The sequence below is a fragment of the Lytechinus pictus genome, chromosome 3, assembly GCF_037042905.1.
Source record: "Lytechinus pictus isolate F3 Inbred chromosome 3, Lp3.0, whole genome shotgun sequence".
In the NCBI taxonomy this organism is placed as follows: Eukaryota; Metazoa; Echinodermata; class Echinoidea; order Temnopleuroida; family Toxopneustidae; genus Lytechinus; species Lytechinus pictus.
The window spans coordinates 17,693,492-17,708,765 of record NC_087247.1 but is presented as its reverse complement, the minus strand read 5'-3'; the positions used below and the strand labels follow the sequence as shown (position 1 = coordinate 17,708,765).

The following is a 15,274-nucleotide window of genomic DNA, read 5'->3' as shown; positions in this document are numbered from 1 at the left end:
TGGTATGCAGGCAGAAAGGAGCAAATTCACATGGCAGTTCTTTTACTTTTAGAGGATGTTAGTATTTATAGAGAATTAGCAAGTGAAAAGACTTTGAATAAAAAATTGACATGCTGGTTCTTCCCGCATGTATTTTGTACATAGTTTTTGTGGCTCAACTTACCCCAGGTGACACAACTTACCCCACAAATGGGGCAAGTTGAGCCATTTGACATCGTTTTTTTTTCAAAGGTCACAATGACTTTCAGAGTGGGGGTAGAAAGTCATATATCGGTGAAAAATATTTCCCAAGAATCAAATTTAAAGGCAAGGTACTTATTTCTACAGTATTATTAGTCATATCAATTCTAACGTGCATAATACAAAAAGTGTCACAACTTACCCCGTCTTCCCCTATTCTACGACAGCGGGAACTCCTATTTCTGACTACTAGACTAAACGTTTAATCTACCAGAAAATGTTCCTTATGACAATTACTTTGCGGAATTGACACATCAATCTAACATTATAAGTTTATGCAAGAGGTTATTTTCTTTTAATTGGAGATATTCAAGTTTAACATAGTGCAGGACATTTTGTACACCATTACAAAACAGATCGGTATTTGCTTGGGCATGAACAAAGCATTTATTTTATTTTGATTTAATCTGAAAGTCAAGAGCTTAGAGTATCTATCAACATTAAAATATACCCACGTACTCCCTATCATTTTGTTATAACCACTGCTTGTTTGGGTACAAATAATCTACCTATATCAAGGCCTTTAAAAATGTTGCCATAGTTACCAGAAACGAAATAGGATTATGATTCTCGAAATCATTCATATCCATGAAATTCAAGCCTTTATGAAATATGAATTCATAATAACTTCATTGTATATATTTATTACCACATCACGAACAATGAAAAAGATCCCGAAAAAGAATTAAAATAGTCTAAAGGAATGTAGCAACATATTATGATATACATACAAATATGGATAAAACGGTAGGATTAATAACACACAGAAAAAACACTGATTGTCTAACTGCTCAAGGTGATGTCGAAATTGCACAAGGACTAAATAAAATCCGTGAAAATGGGAAGTGGGCTCTACAGTGTAACTATGGTTTAAAGGCCCAGACCGGGGCTAAAAGTGAAATAGACAAATGGGAACTATATAAGCTACAGACCATGTAAGTTTTGTGCACATTCCCCGCTTGCTAGCTGAGTATAATTTTGCTTAAGCCTCAAATTAACGGGTTTTGACAATAGGATCTAGTGAGCTTCTTAACGTCCTGATTTACATGACGTCACAATGTGTCAAAATGGTTAATGTGATTACATCATTTTGTACGCAGTAAGATTATTTTTTCGAATTTCCAGATTATGAATTCGATTTTTTCCCATTAAAAATGGTACTAACAATCATTCAGTGCTCAAATGGATGGAAACCTACAACTCTTCGCTATTTTGTGTGATTTCTTTGTTTGGCTCTTACTTGGCCTAATTGGCAATGGCAGGAAAATGTAATCTCCATGCAGACAGAGTTTGAAAGCTGCGCAAAAAAAAGGTAAATGAAACATGGCAAAAACGAGTCCAAAGCTATAAATTTCATCAATTTAAGCTTACACGAATATGTACTTTTGATATATTTTTGTTACAAAGGTTACGAACATCAATTGCGTAATCTGAAAAGCAAAATCACCCAGTTTTTCCGTGTACAAACATAATGGTACCACACAGTGGCGTACCTAGGCGTACATAGGCGTACCTAGGCCAAAAAATTTGACAAGCAAAAAAAAAAAAAAAAAAAAAAAAAAAAAAAAAAAAGGTCTTCAAGCTCGTCAGGGGGGCAATAAAGGTCTTTAAGCTCGTCAGGGGGGGCAAAAAGGTTTCTCAAGTCCGTCAGGTGGGGCAAATATACGTCTTTTGCATTGGTTGTGACTCGTCAGGGGGGGCAGAGTGCCCCCCCTGCCCCCCCCCCCCCCCCCCCCCCCCCGTAGGTACGCTAGTGGTACCACATCGTTTTTAACACAAAATGACGTCGCGCATCTCAGGCTAGTTCAGATTCTGAAAGATTTTATTTAAGAGCAATCCCCCAACCGCTGCCAGGCCGAGAGATGGCGTGATCCCGAATTGTACGGGCGATTCCTCGCCCGTACAATTCGGGATCACGCCATATCTCGGCCTGGCAGCGGTTGGGGGATTGCTCTTAAATAAAATCGTTCAGAATCTGAACTAATCTCAGGCCGGCGAAAAGCACGTTATTTTCAAAGCCCGATATAAGTGGAACTATTCTTTAGCAAACTACTCAGCTGGGAACCGGTGATAATGCATAAACCTTGCATCGCTGTGTTTAGAAGTTTATAAATTTTCGATTGATATATGATTTGTCAATTTCACTTTTGGGTCCGGTCGCATGGCCGGGATCTTCAAGAGGGTCACGTAAAATGGACAAACTGCGGATTGTGAAAGTGACAACTTATTTGCCAAACATTCACTGCAATTTTACTAGTATCAAACCCTATCTTGCCGAGTTAATTGCAGTTGTGTCTGTCTGTGAGTATTGTTAGGCTTTCCAATATATTGATTTCTTTGAAATCTTGAAAGTTTGTGCCTTTCTGGTGGGAATTTTTTCCTGCTCCTAATGACATCAGATGACCTTTGAATGTTCAGGCCGTTATCTTTCTTTTCTGGTTTCTTATATATTGTTCTGTCTTTCAATGAAAAACGTTCGTAGGATAAAGCGTTCATCAATTTCCAACATGATGATTCGATTCTTTGAATCGATGGTACTGACAGTTTACTTTTCCAAGAGTTAACCACCTTTTTAGTGTCACGTGTCCTAGAATAGGGATTGAATGTTTCACTACCATCCGTCGATCCGTGAGTGTTCTCTTTTATCCAAGACAAAACGTCGTCGTGTAACCGCATTCCAAGCTTATCATACAGTCGTTTTGTCTCGCCAATGGGATCTTGGGCTATGTCTTCCATTCGAACTCGTATGTACCTATCTTTCAACCAGTCGGGGGTGCTAGAACCAAGTGCTACGTTCTGCTGCATGTGGTCGCACAAGTCTAAGACCTCGTCCGCTCCAGGACCCTTCCGTCGAAAAAGATCTTTATTTGACTCCTTTAAATTCCATCTTGAGCTCATGACAGCCCTTGGATCTCTGACCAGGTGGAGAATCTTGATATTTAAGCCAGGGTCCTCAATAAATTTCTTCAGTTCTAAGATACTCTGGACCCGAATTGTCTTGAGAACTGTATAAGGGCGATCATGGCACAGGCCAGAAACGACAGGTCCTATCTTCTGTAGAGGTATCCTCAGCACTGGACATAGCAAACTGGACCTTTTGATCGCTGCATTGGACTCGCAGGAATCAAACGAGGCGTCTCCGCGCTTTAACCAGGAATGATCGGGTGGATACTTGGTTGAAAAATTGCACCTCAATGTGTGATTCCAAACATCGTCCGCAATCCTTTTGAACCAATCCCCAGCCAAGTTATGAGTATAAACATCTTCCATCGGCACATATAGAGGTTCGTATACATAAAACACATACGGGTTAGCGTTGAACAACTCCCCAAGAAAGGACGAACCGGATCGTTTAGAGGTAAGGATTACTACTTGGACACGAGAAGTGTTGCCAGTTAATGTATCATGCATTTTTACCTCTTTGCTCGCTGGGACGAAGATTGGTTTGTGGTACTGCCGTCGGTCGATTTGATAAGGTTTAGATGTGGTTTGAGTTGGGGATTCTGTGGTTTTCAACCAGGCTCCTTCAGAAGAATAATCTTCATTTTCAGACATTGTTTGTAATATCTCGTTGAGCCAGTCATCGTCTGATGAATTGGTGTTAGACTCACTTACCGGTTGTGATTGATTTGTTGCATATATGCTAAAGAGTCTTCGAGATTCCGTCTCCCTGTGTCTCTGCAGAACGGGATATTTACCTGTGAATGAAATGTATAAACACTTTACTCCTGAAACACATACTCAAGAATATAAATTAACATTGAGAAGCGAGGGAAAATTTGTTGCTCACTAACGTAATCTTTTCGACTTTGACACGTATTGAATATCAAAGACCACAGCTCCAAAGGAGGTTTCGGTTTATATTTGGAACAAGAAACTGTTTATTTCGGCATCTCTCTTTGAAGAGTTTGATCGCTAAAGGGGTTAGATCCACTTTGGACCATTCTGAGAAAAATCATGTTTTTTTTTCATTCCCCATATTGCAATATTCTTATGAGAAACTAAATTGTCATGATGTACTACCCTATCATGTGAACATAAAATTGGGTATAAAAGAAATCTACCTGCCTTCATTTTTTATATACATTTTTTTTTTAAATTATCATTGTGGATCTAACACCTTTTGCAAGCAAACTGAAATTAATCCCATCCCTCTTTGAATAATAAAAGCGATTTTTTTTGCCACTTTTACTCACGTTTTAATGTGAATTTCAAATTTTCTTTGGTATAGGTTTTGAGACAAACAACAATAAAATTTATGAACGAGTGTAACGCCTCTGGCAGTCTCGCCTGCATTACGCAATTCGATGTAGCAGCAGTGCTGCCTTTGAAAACAGGTAATGAATAATTATTCACAGAAGAAAACACTAATATGATAATAAAATATTATGTCCATTGACCCAAAATGACCTTTGACCATGATCATGTGCCCTAAGACATGTGCAAAACAATCATTATACGTGATTCATATGTCGATGTTTCATGAGCTAGATCCATAAACTTTTTAGTTATGATGCCTATTCAACACTTAGTCCCAACACGGCCAGAGTTCATTGACCTTTAAAGGACAAGTCCACCCCAACAAAAAGTTGATTTGAAAAAAAGGAGAAAAATCCAACAAGCAAAACATTGAAAATTTCATCAAAATTGGATGTAAAATAAGAAAGTTATGAAATTTCAAAGTTTCACTTAATTTCACAAAACAGTTATATGCACATCCTGGTCGGTATGCAAATTGGCAGACTGATGACGTCACCCACTCACTATTTCTTTTGTATTTTATTATATGAAATGTTCTTATTTTCTCCTCCTTGTCAATTGAAACAAAGTTTTATTTCTCCCTGAACATGTATAATTACCATTATTTTAACAGTTTATGGTTAAGTTAAGTTGGTCCTTTCTTGTCAAATCTGTAAAAATTGAAATATTGTATAATTCAAACAATAAAAAACAGAGAAATAGTGAGTGAGAGACATCATCGAGTCTCTCATTTGCATATTGCTGAATTGTGCATGCATTTAACTGTTTTGTGAAATATAAGCGAAACTTAAAAATGTCATAACTTTCTTATTTTACATCCGATTTCGATGAAATTTGCAGCATATGTTTGTTTGATTTTTCTCTATCGACTCAATCAACAATTTTCTGGGGTCGACTTGACCTTTAAATGACCTTTGATCATGACCATGTTCCTAAAACACGCACAATGTATTCAGGGATACATTGCTGCTCTTATCTCCAAGTTTCATGAACTAGATCCATAAACTTTTAAAGTTACATGTATGATGACAATTCCACAAATACCCCCAACATTACCAAAGTTCGTTGACCGTAAGTGACATTTGACCTGAATCATGTGACCTGAAACTCAGGCAGGATCTTCAATTATACACTATTACCCTTATGTCCAAATTCTATTAACTAGGTCCGTATACTTTCTGAGTTATGATGACATTTCAAAAACTAAACCTTGATTAAGATTTTGATATTGAATCCCCCAACATGGTCTAAGTTCATTGACCCTAAATGACCTTGGTCATGTGACCTGAAACTTTTGATTTGATTTATTGTTTTCTTTTGCATTCATAACATTTGTATACAATACAATTTTCTTTACGTAAAAAACATAATATATCGGTAATTGATTTTGGTATGAATCATAAAGTTAAAAATACTAAATAAAACTCAGGCAAGATGTTCAGTAATACTTGATTACCCTTATGTCCAAGTTTCATGAACTAGGTCCATATACTTTCTAAGTTCTGATGACATTTCAAAAACTTAACCTTGGTTAAGATTTTGATATTGAGTACCCCAACATGGTCTAAGTTCACTGACCCTAAATGACCTTTGACCTTGGTCGTGTGACCTGAAACTAGGCAGGATGTTCAGTAATACTTGATTACCCTTATGTCCAAGTTTCATGAACTAGGTCTATATACCTTCTAAGTTATGATGACATTTAAAGAAAAATGGATCTAATCCCTTTTGACAAATGAGCTCTTCAGAAGAGTTTGGTTGCAAAAGGGGTTCGATCCACTCTAAGAAAATCATTTTTTTATTCTCCCACATTGCAATATTCTTATGCGAAACTAAATTTTCATGATACCCTACCATGTGACATAAAATTGGGTATAAAAGAAATTTACCTGTCTTCATATTATTTTGATATTGAAGACAAAAATAAAGAATAGAACATAACATTTTAATAAACGGAACATGTTTCGAGGTGTCGCACCTCATCATCAGCCTGAAAATTATGAACAGAGTCATTTGCATTTATACAGTTAGGACGTCAAGTAAAATTTCAAGAATGTAGTTACATAAGATTACAAGGTGTGAATTCAATTGTTAAATGGAGTGAAGTAAAAATTTACAGCGTCTATGGATTTATCAGATAGGGGTGGGTTAAATTAAATGGATAACATTATTTGGTAATTGTACACCTGTTGGTTTAGTTGAGGTTGTTTCCATTTGATGAAAAGCCCTTCTTTTATTTTTAGTTGAAAATCTGTTTGAGCAGTGTCGAGAATTTTGAAACAGTGGGTATTGCATTGTAACAAGTATTGGGGTGATGATTGCAGGTGTTTCCAGATATGGGAGTTTTTGTCCTTCCCCAGGTGCTCCTGTACTCGTGTCTTATAATGACGCTTGGTTTGACCAATATAGCGAGCTTTACATCTCGCACATGTAAATTGGTATATGACACGAGCACGAAGTTCCTGGGGAATTTAATCTTTTACAGAAAGTAAAGAACTGAGCTTGAAAGATGAGAAAGAAAGAGTAATATGAAGATCTTTGCAATATTGTTTAACCATAATTTTGATTCTCTTTCCAAGTTCCTTTGATGCTTTACCAACATAAGGTAACTTGAAAAATCTTGTAGTCTTTTTTTTCTTGACCATTGTTTGGTATTTTGATATTCTTTTTCAAAAAATAAATCTTTGTGGATCTAACTCCTTTTGCAACTAAACTTGAATAGATCTAACCCCTTTTGAAAAAGAGTGATTTCCTTTGCCATTTTTGTTCACTTTTTAATGGGAAATTCAATTTTTCTTTGGTATCATCTTAGAGCTACTAATAGTCTATACATTGAGACAAAAAACATCAAATTTGACGAAAAATTGATCTAATCCCTTTTGAAACTGAGCTCTTCATTATTAGAAACTACTTTAGCATGTAGTTTGAATTTAGCTATCATCAGAATTCAAAGATCAATATTAGACTTGAATCATGGAGTTTGAATTTGGAGTTGAATAATAACAATAGCAACGGGTTGAAGAAGACGATTTTTAATTCCTAATGAAAAAAAAATCGATGTACACTTCCTCTAGGTCAGTTTGGAGAATTGATCCGTGAAATACCAATGCCAAAACATGCAAAAGGAGGGGTGGAATTGTCCATCCGTACAGGCTATGCATGAAGCCCCTTTCACAATTGGTGGTGCGACTGCTTACAACCGTTGCGATTGTGTGCAACATATATTGTGACCAAATTATCGCAAACAATCGCAAGAGCAATAATGTTACGATCGGATCTATAGTGGTTAAGGCTCGCCCTCTCCCCCTTGTCGTTTCGAAAATCCACAAAACTATTGTTGTCCCTTGCTGCATTGAGACCGAATGTGGCGGCAGGATTCTGTGAAAGTCCTCAGAAAACCTCCGAATTTATAATTGATTTTCATAACTGATATTCGATATAATATAATGCACCGGGTTTTTTTTCCATACCTGTTTCAAACAGAAAAATGTACAAAACGATGAGGAGACAAACGACGAAGATGAGAGACAAGAACGACCTGAAGCTTATTGACTTTGTAGTATTCATTGTTTGGTAGGCAGATGGTGCTGTAGGAAGACGCGTTTATAGTAGATTCCATTTTAATCAAAATTATGGAACTCGCTCCTGATGAAAAATCGAAAAGATAATGAATGATATTTTAACATTTCTATATTATAGCGGCGTCGATGGAGAAGATGCATAGTATACGTTTATATATACGCAATACTTTCTTTTCAAACAAAATGCAAAGTGGTATATATATATATATATATATATATATATATATATATATATATATATATATATAATAAAAATAGTCAGAATATATATATATATATATATATGAAGAGTTTAGTTGCAAAAGGGCTTAGGTCCACTTTGGACCATTCTGAGAAAAACCATGTTTTTTATTCTCACTTACTGCAATATTCTTATGAAAAACTAAATTGTCATGATGTACTACCCTATCATGTGAACATAAAATTGGGTATAAAAGAAATCTACCTGTCTTCAATTTTTTTCTATAAATTCTTTTAAAAATTATCATTGTGGACCTAAGCCCTTTTGCAAGTAAACTGAAATGAATCCAATCTATTTTGATTAAAAAAGTGATTTTTTTTTCCCTCTCACTTTTTTCACGTTTTCATGTAAATTTCAAATTTTCTTTGTTTTCATCAGAGTGACTAAAAATTTAGAGGTTTTGAGACAGAAAACAATAAAATTTTTGAACAATGGATCTAACCCCTTTTGACAAATGAGCTCTTCAGAAGAGTTTGTTTGCAAAAGGGGTTAGGTCCACTCCAAGAAAATCATTTTTTTTAATTCTCCTATATTGCATATTCTTATGCGAAACTAAATTTTCAAGATTCCCTACCATGACAACATAAAATTGGGTATAAAAGAAATCTACCTTTATTCATATTTTTTGAAATATTCTTTTCCAAAAAAATTCGGTGTGGACCTAATCCCTTTTGCAACTAAACTGAAATGGACCAAACCCCTTTTGAAAAAAAAGTGATTTTTCTTTGCCATTTTTGATCACTTTTAAATTGGAATTTCAACTTTTCTATGGTATCATCTGTAGCTCTATAATATAGAGCTACTAAAAATCTATACATTGAGACCAAAAAATCTAATTTGATGAAAAATGGACCTAACCCCTTTTGCAAGTGAGCTCTTCATATATATATATATATATATGTGTGTGTGTGTATGTATACATGTATATATATATATATATATATATGTGCGTATTAAAGGGTGGGGGTGTGTGTGTGTATGTGTGTGTATGTATGTACGTACTTGTATAATCTTGCGACATTATTCGTCCTTCATAATAATAATCATAATCATACGTTTACTCCAAAACAGGTGCGATCGCTAACCGAACAATTCCTATCCGGATGCCGATCCTTCGACGACCGGAAACACTATTTCCTTTCCACCAGATCAATTCATCGATTGAGACTTGCATTTGCTATCGCTTGGACATATTTCAACTTCCATGTAATTTGCAATTTATGTTGTAGTATTTTTCAAGAGCACCTAGTGACATGAACCAAAATAATATTGCATCAGTGGATGTTTGCAAAGGATATTTGTAAATTGATGAAGTAGGTATTTATAATACCTTCTCCCATGAGAGAGGGGGAGAGGAAGCGAGGCGGATGAGAGAGGGTAAAGAAAAAGAAAGATATATAGAGAGATGAAGAGAGTATCAATGATTTCCTTTAAAACAAGTCAGTTTTCAGTGGTTTTCTGGTCTATATAACAACATATTTAATGCGTCTATGACTATTACAGTGAATACTTTATAACACATAAACGGGTATGCCCTAAATCAATTATGATATGGAGTATATAAAAATACCGAAGTACATGAAAATATCTGCGTGTTTTATAAATACATACTACATACATACATATATATATATATATATATATGTATGTATGTATGTATGTATGTATGTATGTATTTCATTTGAATTAAAGGCGGTGAATTGATAAGCTTGACGCTGAAAATTTCATCAAAGCGAATATTAGAAGTTTTGACTATCAACTTTTTTTTCTATTTTTCATGCAAATAAGAGAGTTGATGTTTCGTTTTAATTTTCATTATAAGAATTATAAGATATTTCAGTTATTTGCAGATTCAACAATAAGGAGACCCTTCAACGGAGCACCATACTGTTGTCATAATGACAATACCATATGTTAAAGGAGGAATCAAATTTTGTTTCATATAACGAGGAGAAAATAAAAATAATCCATATTTCATATAATAAAATACAAAAGAAAAAGTGAGCGGATGACATAATCGGTTCCCTGATCGATTAGAATGTTCATAATTATGACTATTTTGCAGAATTAAGCGTGAAATTTAAAATGTCACGTCTTTTTTATTATCAATCAGATTTTGATGAAATTATCAGCGTTCGGCTTGTTTATTTTTCTCTTTGTATCAAAAATTAAATCCTTTATTCAAATTAACGATGTTTGATTTATTTCACGTACTAGTGACTATGATTATTTTCGACTGATTTGTTGTGGTGAAAAAAAAATATTTATCCTTTTGGGGACTGCGCATTCGCAATAGTCAATATGTCAAATACAGTTAACTTCACCCAATTTACAAAAATCGAATGTTCCCGAGGATTTTCACGAAACGCTTAAGATAATTGGTACTTCACATCTTGTACATGAAGCGGATGGCTTATTGGATATTTAGAATGGGTAAATGTAACATATAACATTATATCCCAGTCCGCATATACCGTGTAGTTTATCCATATGGTCTCGTATATTCCTTGATTAATCTTATCTACAACGGTTTAAGATTAAAATTTAATCTGAAGGTAGCTTATCAGAATAGCATATGCGTCATCACTCGAGTTTGGTTTTTAAATCCAATACCAACACTTGAACCATTGTGCTGTATGTTGAGCACTAAAAGCGAAAATAATGAAGGTCGTTATGTAATACGTCTGCTTTAACTACGCTCTCTGAATCGATTTAAAGCGAGTGTATTATTCAGTGACTGGTTCTATCCACTGTATAACAAGTACCCATACATCTTTCCGAGTTGAATTTTATTGTCTATATAATTATGTATGTGCAAGCAATGAAATATTCGGGCATATATGCCATGTATCTTTGTGAGTATACGATGTAAGAGACAAATGTGTTTGATGATCATTTGGGGATTGCATTGTCCTAAAAAAAACGAAAGGGCACAGCGACCCATAATAACGAATGTTTAATAATATTTCGAAATGGTTTTTAAGATAATGTATCATGGTGAAAAATTAATCTGACCAGTAAAAAAAAACTCACCGCAATTCGGATGATAACATCATTTCTAGCTCTCTCTGTTCTGTCCGTTTTTTTCATTAATGCCTGGTACAGTTATATAATCATTTGCCGGTTGCATTGACTCAATTAGTGTATTCTCCCGAATCAAAGATGTTAAACCTTCGACATATCTTCAAGTTTTTTCATCAGTCGTCCATGATACATTGTAAGACATCAATCATTTCTGGGTTGAAGATGCAGTATGTTCTACAGGTGCAAGCGAGAGTCGAGTTTTCCACGTATCGTCGTCCGTCGCCTTCGGTCTGCTGCTGTCGCAGTGCAGTTGATGCAGTGGCGTTTAATGCGAGGATTACGTCAGAGGCTGACAAGAGAATCCAGGCATTATGCCACCGAAACCAAAATAATGCTGTTTGTTGACTTAAAGAAAGTATTGTTTCGTATGAAAACTATTATGTGCGTACGAACCGGGAACAATAAAACAACTGTTTAGACAAAATCAGAGTATATTATGTTTTTCAGTGTGTGATCGAGGGAAGGTGTGCAATATTGCTGTACACATGCCTGCCCCCCCCAAAAAAAAAGCGCGTTTAAAGGGGTGTTTTTTCAGTTTTGGACGAGGGCCGCGCGTGCACTCGTTAGGGGTATCAAAAACACCTATTTTAAAAAAGGTGATTTTGAAAGACTGGTAAGTGGTTAACCCGCGGGGACAAACGTATATATTTAGGGTATTTTTTTTCTAAAGCTTTTTTTTAAAGACTAGCCAAACGGGTGTCGGGTATGTTTTTTCACCGGGGCTTTTTCCTCCTCGTTTCTGAAAAGTGTTCGGGTTCTTCCCGACTGTGGTATTTTAACCTTAACTGCACTAGGGGGGGGGGCATGCAATACCCATGTATATAGTCTCGCCTCTTTAAAGCTTATTGTTAGCAAGTAGACAAAACTTGTTTAGGGGTCATATTCTTGCGACAACTTGTTTAGGGCCGGCCAAAATGAAGCCCGCTAAAAACTTGTTTAGGGGGTATTTTGCACACAGAGAAAAACTCGTTTACGGGTGTTTGGAAATAATTTGGTCACGCGTGTGTACAGCAATACATTTGACTGCCCCCCCCCCCCCTGATGCAGAAGGGAGGGTATGCTCAACACGGACTGCTATAGCAGTATACACACTAGTGTGAAGAAAAAAAGTCGGAAAAAAAAGTCCCGTGTGCCAGGCGGCCAGGCGTAGTCGACGTCTTTTTGGAAACTGTTTATGAATTGAGTGTTTTAGTGGACTCTTTTTGGTTTTTTGTGGTGTACAATGATTAGCTCGAAGACCACTTTGCTCGGATATTAAAAAGTCACTTCTACTAATTTGACGCCACAGGGGATATCAAATTTCGGATTCCCCAGTTCACATTACATAGTATCAGAATAATTTTCCCGTTCGTGCTATTTAAGGCTGGCATTATTATGTGTTACGTCAATCAGTTTGCAAACTTGGTAAAATTAAAGGTCAACTCCGTCCCAGAAAAAATGTTCAATTGAATCAATAGTTAAAAATTCAACAAGCGTAATGCTGACAACTTCATCAAAATCGGATGTGGAATAAGAAAGCTATGACATTTTACAGCTTAATGTTATTTTATGCACAATTCAGCAGCATGCAAATGAAAGTGTCGATGATGTCCCTCACTCACTATTTTCTTTTTTATTGTTTGAATTATACAATAATTCATTTTTCTTAATTTATCAATGCAGACAAACTTGTTGAACCTTAAAATGTTTAAAAAAATGGTAATTTCACATGTTCAGGGAGAATTTTTTTCACTTGACAAGGAGGGAAAATTTGAATATTTCATATAATAAAACAAAAATAGTGAGTGGGTGGGTGACGTCACCAGTCCCCTCATTTGCATACAGACCAGTGTGTGCGTATAACTGTTTTGTTAAATTAAGCGAAATTTTAAAATTTTGTTATTATTATCTTGTTTCATAAAAAAATAATCATCAAATTCAGCCCCCCATTTTTTCAATAAACATGTTACAAAAATGTAAAATATTACCTTCGTATTTCTATGTTTACATGAAACCGTTCTGCGGCCCCCAATTATCACTGCCTTACTGGATCTGCCTTTATTAGTACTTCTTCTTCTTCTACTACATCTACTACTCCTACTATTACTACTATTACTACTACTACTACTACTCCTACTACTACTACTACTCCTACTACTCCTACTACTACTACTACTACTACTAATACTACTACTACTACTACTACTACTACTACTACTATACTACTACTACTAGTCCTACTACTCCTACTACTCCTACTACTACTCCTACTATTACTATTACTACTATAGTACTACTACTACTCCTACTACTCCTACTACTACTCCTACTATTACTATTACTACTATAGTACTACTACTACTACTACTGCCACTACTGCCACTACTACCACTACTACCACTACTTCTACTACTACTACTACTACTACTACTACTACTACTACTACTACTACTACTACTATTACTACTATTACTATTACTACTACTACCACTACTACTACTACTTCTACTACTACACTACTACTACTAATTTATGTTATGTCATCCTTTTGCAATGTTTTGTATCCGCGTTGCGCAGCTATCCACGTACTCGAAGCACCAAAATGCCAACCTTTGCTACCGGGGCAACCACTTGCAGAGCTTAAATCCCCTCGTTTCTCATTCATGGCGCAGTCACATTTCCCCTAAAGCGGGTCGTACTGCCAGTCTAAAAACAGCCGTTTAAAGGAGAAGTCCACTCCAACAAAAAGTTGATTTGAATAAAAAGAGAAAAATCCAACAAACATAACACTGAAAATTTCATCAAAATCGGATGTAACATAAGAAAGTTATGACATTTTAAAGTTTCGCTTAATTTCACAAAACAGTTATATGCACATCCTGGTCTGTATGCAAATGAGGAGACTGATGACGTCATCCACTCACTATTTATTTTGTATTTTATTATATGAAACATTTTAATTTTCTCCCCATTGCAAAGTGAAACAACGATTAATTCCTCCCTGAACATGTGGAATTAGCATTGTTTAATACTATATGGTTTAGTCAAGTTGGTCCTTACTGTCAAATTTGTAAAAAAGGAAATATTGTATAATTCAAACAATAAAAAACAAAAGAAATAGTGAGTGAGGGACATCATCGACTATCTCATTTGCATGTAACTCAGTTGTGCATATCACTGTTTTGTGAAAAATAATCGAAACTTTAAAATATCATAACTTTCTTATTTTACATCCGATTTTGATGAAATTTTCAGTGTTGTGCTTGTTTGATTTTTGTCTATTTATTCAAGTCAGCATTTTCCTGGGGTGGACTTGACCTTTAAACATTTTTTTACCAGTTACGTATAGGTGGTTTGAATAAAAATGAATATAACGGCTGTTTTCGACTCGCCGCGCGGCCGTCGTAAAGGAAATGTGACTGCAGCATTAGCTCGTTAATGACGGTGACGTTTATCATTTTTGACTTTGTGATTCGAATCCCATCACTTCCAGATGAGTCTGTGATTTCACCATCGCGGAACAACGCGTCTTCCATGTGGGTATCCAGATTAGATTATTCATTCTAAAAGTTTCTCTGTACACGGATTTTATTGCTACCGATCCCCTCAAAAGATCACTCACAAATGACCACACTCTGTGACTCTGTATAGGATAAGGTCATGGACCTTTCAGCTACAAGATATTGAGGCCGTTTCGAACATCTACCCCATTCAAATGCGTGTTCAATGTGCGAGGTGATTATTTTGTACAAATTGCCTTCGAATGAATGAGTAGCGGACCACAGACTCACCTTTCATCATGTTCATTGTATCTGCATGTAAAGGCATTACGTAACTGCGGACAGACTCTGGAGTTGGCATATGCAGTCTGATAGCATGCTGGACAGCT

General features: G+C 35.7%; 1 protein-coding gene across 2 annotated transcripts; it reads right to left on the bottom strand.

Annotated features, from left to right (window-relative positions):
* Window positions 1–2,230: 2,230 nt before the first annotated feature.
* LOC129257704 (carbohydrate sulfotransferase 1-like) lies at window positions 2,231–11,887 on the bottom strand. Of its 2 annotated transcripts, XM_054896093.2 has the most exons (3): window positions 11,356–11,887; window positions 7,971–8,145; window positions 2,231–3,938 (listed from the first exon to the last, which is right to left on the bottom strand). In XM_054896093.2, exons 2-3 carry the CDS (start codon window positions 8,065–8,067, stop codon window positions 2,500–2,502), a joined length of 1,536 nt encoding a protein of 511 aa, XP_054752068.2. In that variant the 5' UTR covers window positions 8,068–8,145; window positions 11,356–11,887; the 3' UTR covers window positions 2,231–2,499. The 2 variants fall into 2 exon arrangements, with proteins under 2 accessions (XP_054752068.2, XP_063952610.1); XM_064096540.1 differs by lacking the exon at window positions 7,971–8,145 and having other exon boundaries at window positions 11,356–11,806.
* Window positions 11,888–15,274: the final 3,387 nt, after the last annotated feature.